General features: G+C 47.9%; 2 protein-coding genes across 2 annotated transcripts; both read right to left on the bottom strand.

The window, feature by feature from the left end:
• Nucleotides 1-523: 523 nt before the first annotated feature.
• Nucleotides 524-2,127, bottom strand: LOC147271255 (E3 SUMO-protein ligase ZBED1-like). Its single transcript, XM_086205787.1, has 4 exons — nt 1,785-2,127; nt 1,228-1,556; nt 866-1,072; nt 524-688 (listed from the first exon to the last, which is right to left on the bottom strand). The coding sequence occupies exons 1-4, from the start codon at nt 2,125-2,127 to the stop codon at nt 524-526; spliced, it is 1,044 nt and encodes a 347-aa protein (XP_086061913.1).
• A 1,645-nt stretch (nt 2,128-3,772) lies between these two features.
• On the bottom strand, nt 3,773-4,414 carry LOC147271254 (uncharacterized). Its single transcript, XM_086205781.1, has one exon. It carries the CDS (start codon nt 4,412-4,414, stop codon nt 3,773-3,775), a length of 642 nt encoding a protein of 213 aa, XP_086061907.1.
• Between the last annotated feature and the right edge of the window lie 4,128 nt (nt 4,415-8,542).

The following is an 8,542-nucleotide window of genomic DNA, read 5'->3' as shown; positions in this document are numbered from 1 at the left end:
TAAAAGCATGCATCATCAGTTTCTTCTTTCCTTAAAAGTAAAATTATTTTGCTACAAACTCAGCTGAATAGTGTGTCTTCCAGAAATTGAACAAGTACAACAAAAAATAAATTAACTGTTACTATGAAACGTCCAAAACTCAAAATGCCAACATATCAATTAGCAGTAGGCTGATCAATGATCAATGATCACTTATTATCAGTAGGCTTTGTTAAAGCTCATCACAGAGCTAAGGGTATCAAGCCACATGCCCCAGCCTCGTCAGGAGGGAGGACCACATTCTTCTTGAGGAATACTAGCACGTCCACATTTTCTGGCAGCAGTTGGGATCTTTGGGCAGTAACGATGTCCCCTGCAGTTGAAAATACAGGTTCACTTGGAACTGAGGTAGCAGGGATGGAAAGATAAGCTTTCGCAAGACGAGACAGCAAAGGACACTGAAAACAGTTCTCTTTCCACCACTTCAAGGGGCAACTGGTGAGTGGGATGGATGCCTCTCTTCTGTACATGCCAATCTCTCTCTCTACTCCCTCTCTGAACAGTTCTTCTGGCACAGCAGAAAATGAGTCCCCAAGTAGATCTTCAAGTGCTGTCTTCTTGGAAGCAGGCTCTTCCAGTTGCAGCCCAGCCCCCTGTCCTTCATCTGGCGGATCTTCACCGGCTGCTCCCCTGGCATTAGTCTCCTCATCTGTGGTCTAAGAGTAGAAAGACTGGCATCAGTGCATGATCCTTCCTTTAGACAAGCAAAAAAGCCCCCCTCCTCAACACACATTTACTCTGAAACTGTCTCGAAACACACACACACACACACGGTTAACCAACAAAGGAATTGTGGAAGATGAAAAGAAGAAAGACATGGGCCTACCAGATTTACTGTTTCCTGGATCCTGAGGTAGACAGCCTCACGCTGGTCGTGGTTTAGCTGAGGTAGACCCCGAAACCTGGGGTCCAGCGCTGTGCACTCCTGCAGACGGTCATACACATCCCCACTGTATCTTTCTGAGATATTGTTGAGGATTTCTCTCTTTGTTTCAGCTATGGCAGGGGAATCATCTGGTTGTGGCGCCATGCTCTGTTAGAAAAACAATAAATAACAATTTGCTTTAGTTGTAGCACTTACAATATGAACACAAAGCATTGAAACAGACAAAGCAAAAATAAGAACAGGGAAAACAGGTAAAGAACAATATAAAAAGCAGTGGTAGTATTCATTTAAATTAGGCCTACCTGTTCGATCATGCTTTTGAGTGGCACAATAAGAGACACGGTGGGAGCCTTCTCGTCACACATGACCACAGTAGCAGTTTTGAGGGGTTTGAGGAGTTTCACCAGGTCTTCGGCAAGTGAGATGTCTCTTCTGTCCAGGGTATTGACGTCCCGGGCGTTGCGTTTGATCTCAGGGCTGGTGAGAGTTGCTCCGATGGCGGCTTGCTGCTCCAGATATCTTTCCAATATGTCCAGGCTGGAGTTCCACCGAGTTGGTACATCCGTGACCAGCTTGCGCGATGGCAGCTGTAACTGCTTCTGTTTGTACTCCAACTCGGCCTCAGCAGGGCCTCATATTGCGAGCGTTGTCAGTGACGATTGCGATCACATGGTTTGCCCTCTGAAGTTCCCATTCAGCAAGGGCTTTACACAGGACGTCTGCAATGTTGACGCCGATCAGTAAATACGTACGTTTATTATTTAAATCTCTCAAGGAAAAAGTAACAAAGTGCTTCACAAAGCAATTTTCACAAAACAAGAATAATCTGCATTAACCAGCAGTACTGCATCAGCCCTACCTGAGTGGGACTCGGAGATGGGACGCGTTTGGAGCACATTTTCCATTTCCCAGTCGTTGTTGATACCGTGTGCTGTGATTGTGATGTAGCTCTTTGTGCTTCTTGAAGTCCAGCCGTTCGTTGTAATCGCGATGCTTTCTGTCTCTTGAAGGGACTGTTTGACTCTGGCCTTCTTCTCTTCATAGATTTTAGGGACTACTTTAGTGCTACAATGCGTACGTGATGGGACAGTGTATTTCAGGTCCATCCTCCTGAGTAAACGCCTGACCGACGGATCTTCCACAATAGAAAATGGTCTCTTACCATATGCGATCATGTAGCCAATATCCCGTGTAATTGCCATCGCTCTTGGACTTGATGGTGGAAGTTGAGGGGCAAATCTGGTTGTCAGCGTCGTCTGGCCTTTGGGGAGTGATGCTCTGTTTGCAGTAGCAGGCGCTAATTTAATTTCTCTGTGGTGGCGCTGCATATGACTGCATGTTGGACGTGTTGGAAAGGGTGTACGGCAAATCGTCTTGCAAAGTTTGCAGATCGTTCTTGTTTTGTCTGCAACTCGCTCTCCATTTTTCTTCTCAACTGGGAAACCGAAATGGTGCCATACAAGGGATTTAAAAGAAATGGGGGCATCTTCGATTTCAATGTTGTCTGAATTAGTGTCCATCTTCCATGTGCTCGCTCCGAAATGTCAACAAATTAACAGGAAGGGAGGGGTGACTGACGCGGGTCAGAGTGCAGACCACTACATAGTTCAGAGCGCCATCTTGTGTTAAAAATAAATGACTACAGTCAAGAAGAGAAGAATGGCTTTTTCAGAGATTGAAATGTGCCCTTGAGTGTATGACTAGAAAAATGACCTATCAGTTATCGCAAAACAGTTTTACAGCTCTAGCACGACCTATCGTGGCACTCCTAGTAGAGAACATCCACTCCAAATAGTCAAACACAAGGGTGGTGATCAAGTAGAGCCTCTACATGGAAACAAAAGCACTGACAACTTTAAAAGAGGACAGAAAGTTTATTAAAAGACAAGTTTATAAAGACAGTTAAAAGGTGTGGAGACGACTGTTTACACTTTAATTCAGCTGTAGAAGAAGAAGACCTTCACTGTGAAAACTCATCCTGTGTTACAGCCGCCCCTCCAGGACGGTCAGGGACCAACTTCAGTCCTGGTCCTGATACACCGGAAATCCAACCAGTTCCTCACATAGGAACCATGTGTTTGTTTGAGTGGTGCCCAGCAGCACAGCACCCTGCCTGAGCGTAGTAGGAAGTGTAGGAGCCAGTACTGAGCGTATACTGCATGTGTACTACTACTAAAGGTACTTCACCGGAGGCTCCAGCTGATGTCCCATATTTCTCCATCAGCTGGATGACATCACTGATATCAGAGACTCCGCCCACTCATTTATTTTCACACATCTCAAAGACAATTCAGTGTTTGATCAGGATCAATACATCAATATAAAGATCAGTAATTGGTGCCAAGTGGATCTTTGATGGTGACCTCAGAGAAATCAGATCAGCCCTCACACCCTCCTGTCCAATGGTGGCTCCATGATTTCAGCTTCATCCTGTCTCTTTCCTGCTGTGTTTTCCCTTCTGCTTTCAAAAACTCTTTCTAAACCACAACCCTCAATCTGGCCTCCACCACCATGATTAGTTTCAGTTTCTCCTCAGCTTCAGTCACACAACACAGGATGGACAAAGGACATTTCTCTATTGTGTCGTCTCAAGTTTTCCTGACCTGAGGAGCTTTGTTAACTAACTCAGCAAGACTGATGTCTCTCAGCTGTGTGTTCTCATCATTGTTCTCCATGTAGACACGTTGTCTACACTGACCATAATCCACTCACCTTCCTTCATTCGTTGCAGTGTCCCAACCAGAGACCAGTCAGGTGGTCTCTGTTCCTGCAGTAATCCTGCTTGGATATTTCCTGTGTGAAGGAGACCAACAACATGGACCGACAACATGGTGGTGGACGTGTTGTCTACAGTTGCCTCTCTTCCTCCTCATCCATTGTCACTTTGTGACACCTTCTCATGTGTGTTTTCAGACATCCCTTAACAGAGTATCTTTTGCCACAAACTGAGCAGGGGAATGGTTTCTCCCCAGAGTGTGTTCTCATGTGTGATTGAAGATTTCCCTGTTGTGCAAATTTTTTCCCACAAATTGAGCATGAGAACGGTCTCTCCCCAGAGTGTGTTCTCATGTGTGATTTAAGATGTTCCTGTCGTGAGAATCTTTTCCCACAAGCAGAGCATGGGAACAGTTTCTCCCCAGTATGCGTTCTCATGTGCATTTTCAGACTTCCCTTTTCTGAAAATCTTTTGCCACAAACTGAGCAGGGGAATGGTTTCTCCCCAGTATGTGTTCTTATGTGTCTTTTCAGACTTCCCTTTACTGAAAATTTTTTGCCACAAACTGAGCAGAGAAACGATTTGTCCCCAGTGTGAGTTCTCATGTGTGTTTTCAGACATGTGTTTTCTGAGAACCATTTGTCACAAACTGAGCAGTGAACTGGTTTCTCCCCAGCATGTGTTCTCATGTGTGACTTAAGATTTTCCTGTCGTGAGAATTTTTTGCCACAAACTGAGCATGGGAACAGTTTCTCCCCAGTGTGTGTTCTCATGTGTTTATCCAAACTCCTTTCGACACTGAAACCTTCACTGCATGTTGAGCACCTAAAGGGACGCTCATCCTCACTGACTTCTGTCTCAGATTCAGAAGGACCAAAGGTCACGTTCCTGATGATCTCTGATTCTCTTTCAGTCTTTACTTTTTGCTCTTTTGAGCTGCAATGAGTCACTTCCTGTCCTGGGCTCAGTTTGTGAAGCAAATTCCTCCTTGAGCCAAAGGGTTCCTTGTGCTCAGAGGTGGCCGTGTTATCAGGTCTGACCCAATCATCCTCACTGACTTCAGGCTCAGCTTCAGAAGAGTCTGACATCTGGTCTTCAGTCTGGGGTTGTACAAGTGGATCTGGATCTACCTTGCTGGCTGGTTCTGGTTCTGGTCCTCCACACTCTTCTCCATCAGCTTCTGTTTTCAGAGGATGAACTGGGCTGCTGCTCAGAGACTCTTCTTTCAAGTTCTCCTCAGTTAGACTCTGATGAAGCTGTGGGAACTGAGGTTTCTCTTCGTCCCCTTCACTCTTCACAGGGACCAGAGTGAAGGGGAACGTGGTGATATCAGCCTCCTGCTGCCCTTGAAGCTGCCCTCCCTCCTCACTGGTCCAGAGCTCCTCCCACTCCTCTTTAATGTGGGGGGGCTCTGGGTCCTGCAGCTCAGGGGGAACCTCTTCTTTAATCACCAGCAGCTGCTCCACATCTGCAGGACACAAACAGCAACATCAGAAATCTCTTCATTTTACTCTGAAACAGCGGAGCAACAGACAGAAACAGAAATCAACTCAATGAACAGAGACGTCCTGCTACTGACGACCAGTCAGCAAACTGGGAACAGAAACACTGGCTTCAGATGCTTGGATCAACGTTGGGTCACCCAGGTCAAAGGTCATAGGTCCCCTCTGCTGAATGGTTTTGTCCATTCATGATCACATCTGCTAGTCAGAATGTTCATTTCTAGAATGAGACCCTGTAGGAGAATGAGAGTTCAGTCCCTAGAACCAGAGGGAACCTGTACTGATGCTAAACATGTCAGCCCACCTACACTCACAGCCAGGGAGGTGCTGGCCACTGGGAGAAGTGGAATGATGATGATCAGTGGAGAAAAAAAGGTTGTTTTTAATGGGCTGATATAATTTCCAGTGTACAGGATCATCTTTTAACAAGGTAGCACCGTAGCAGCCTACAGAAGAACGACACAAGGACACCAACATGCACAGCATGCTGGGCCAGCCTGTCACACACGACTCAGTTAGCAGGAATTAGCAACACAGTGTGAATGTCCCCTCAGCTTGGTCTTGTCTTGGTTCAGTTCAATGGTAACATGCTTCTGATGCCTGTCAATGGGAGTGTTCTTAACATTGACCATTGACAGTGACTCACACCTCAGGTTCCAGCCCTGGAGTGACGATTCCTGAGATCCACTGATGCGTCAGGTCTTTGTTTCTTTCACTTCATGATCCTCATGGACCCATCAAAAAATAACACAACACAAAAAACCCCTACACAGGAAATACTTAGCTCTCTGGCACACATAACGTCTGGGCCAATATTAATATTAATATTTATATATAAAAAAGAATAAATGGCACACAAACAAGCAACCGGCGGCGCTCCCACGCCCTGGGTGCCTCCCTGAATTTTAACTACATTCTAGTCATCCACACCATCACATCTACACTCCCACGCACAACACACACCCTGCGCCCATGTTGGTATGGGGGGGCAGCTGGGGCAGGGAGTGGGTCCATTGCTGCCCCTTTTCCTAACTGCACCAGCGCGGGCATGGGCTGGGCCTGTGGCCTGGGGGGGGGGGGGGTTCCTGGGGCTCCCTGTGTTCAGGGGGTTTCTGGGTGCCCTGGTCCTGACCTGCCTGCTATCCTGGACTGGGGGTGTGATGTTCTGGACCCCCACATCAGCTACAGTCAGCTACCCACCGCATTCAAGACAAAGCGTAGCGCACACACACACACACACACACACACACACACACACACACACACACACACACATCTGGTCTCAAAATACACGCCTCTCTGGCTACAAAGACAGGTCAGTGAGAGTTTTTCTCGACTGATAACTTCTGTTGTTCTGTGTTGTAGAACTGTAATACTCTGAGAAGAAATACCTGCTGGCTCTACTCTCTCTCTCTCTCTCTGGTCTATTTTTATAGTTCGTCTCTTGGTGACCAGTAGAATTTCCGATCTAACTCTCGATCTCTCTGTTGTTATTGTTGTTACTGGTTTTTGTTTGTTTGTTTTTCTCCTATTGCCCCCCCCCCCTTGTCCTCCCTGTCCTGTCCCTGCTCTCTCTTCCTGTCCTGTCCCTGCTCTCTCTTCCTGTCCTCTCCTGAGCCTCAGTCTGGTAGCTTCATCAATGAACCAACACCATTCCTAATAAAGTTCAACACAGAAGGTGATAGGAGGAGTTTATCAGGTTCCTCCTTAGCAGAGTAGAACTGCTTCAGTCCAACAAAGCACCAGGAACATGGATGCTGCTGCTGAACAGGACAGGGTAAAAACTACAAAAGAAGGCTGGACAACAATCCACAGAAAAACTAGTTTACCCTTTGATTTTGACCTCTGAATTTTTACATTTTACCTTTCAGACGTTCACACACAACCCGGAAATGGCTTTTTACACCTAAAATCCCCTAAAATGCTCTCTGAGGGCGTCTGCAGCTCCACTTTCTGGACTGAATTCGGGGCCCAGCAGGTCCCTGCGGGGACTCACCTGCTCTGTCCAGCCTGACTCGGGGCTTCAGCACGGCATCGAGCAGCAACCTCTGCCGGCGGTTCTCCCGCTCGTACTCCGCCACGGTTTCCTCCAGCAGAGCCACGATCTGCTCCGCGGCCGCCGCCAGCCGCTCGGTGAGCAGCGCTCTCAGCACCGGGACTCCAGCCGCTGAGTCTCCTTCTCCCAGCTGCAGCAGGAAGTCTTCAGCGGCGGCGAGGATCCGCTCCTGGACCGACACCCGCAGCAGCTGCGCGGCGCACATGTTGAGGTTCTACCGGCGCCACTCAGCCTTCAGGAGACAAAGACCGAGGCCGGGGCTTCACGGACTTCTCCTTCTTTCCTTGTTGTGTTCAAAGCTTCCCGCGTCTTCTTCTCGTTTTGTGAAGCGCGTATTGATGACGTATGTGGTGACGTTCGAAGCCTCGTGAGCCGGCGGTGGCCACGTGACTGATTCAGGAACTGGTTCTGCGTCTGAACTGCCAAGTAGGCAGTTCCTAGGTCTCAGGTCGGAGGCTGTCCGAAACCACAACTGGCGCGAGTAGCGACCTACTTCTCAACCTAAATTCCAGCCTAAACACGCCCACATTGTAGGTCGGTTCAGGTGCATCCTACGAGCTACCTATGGCCCACAATGCACCGCGGACTTCTTCTTCGTCCCCTAAAAACGTGTGGACCCACAAGTCAAGTTAGCGCCACCAACAGTCTCCCATTCTTATGCAACACCACCATTTATAGTCGTTGTTGATGACTAAAGGTGTGTTCACACCAAACGTGACGTGTGTGAACACACCTGTACAGGTGCGTTAGTGTGCTTAATAATAGAGAATGAATGAAGGGTGCGTTCAGAGTGGAGTGCAGTACCACAGTCAGGCCAGCAGGTGGAGCTTTCGTTGGTGCTGTCTACCTAATTGCGGTACCTGTGCTCTGCCAGCAGAGGTCGTGCTTCACCATCAATCTTCTAGGGTGTCTGAGTGGTGCCGCCATGTTCAGGTTGTAGCAGGAGGCTGTAGCTGGAGGTCGTAGCAGGAGGACGTAGGTTGGTACTTGACAATTCAGACGCAGCCAGAAACATGAGATCCAAGTGGAAAGATGGAGGTCAAAGCCAGCAGACACTGTCACTCTCTTGTGTAGGAGAGAAGAATCTCATCAAAATAAAGAACTGTCTCTTTGTCATTGAGGCCCATTTCTCCTTCTTTGAACACAAAAAGTCCTGCGTTTCTGTCCTTTATTTTCCAGAATGTCTGTTGGACCTGCTGGGACTTTCTGGTTCTCCAAACATTTGATTTCACGTGAACTTCTCTTTCTCAGCTCCTCATTGTTAGCACCGGCCCACAGCTGTGAAGCAGCACATCCTGGCCCCTGGACCATCAGGAACCACTTTGCCCCATCAGACAACAGAG

The sequence above is a fragment of the Aulostomus chinensis genome, chromosome 1 (genome assembly GCF_037954235.1).
Source record: "Aulostomus chinensis isolate RoL2024-O1b breed Wild chromosome 1, RoL_Achi_v1.0, whole genome shotgun sequence".
In the NCBI taxonomy this organism is placed as follows: Eukaryota; Metazoa; Chordata; class Actinopteri; order Syngnathiformes; family Aulostomidae; genus Aulostomus; species Aulostomus chinensis.
Note: the sequence above shows the minus strand (reverse complement) of the source record. Positions and strands in the feature narration are given on the sequence as shown.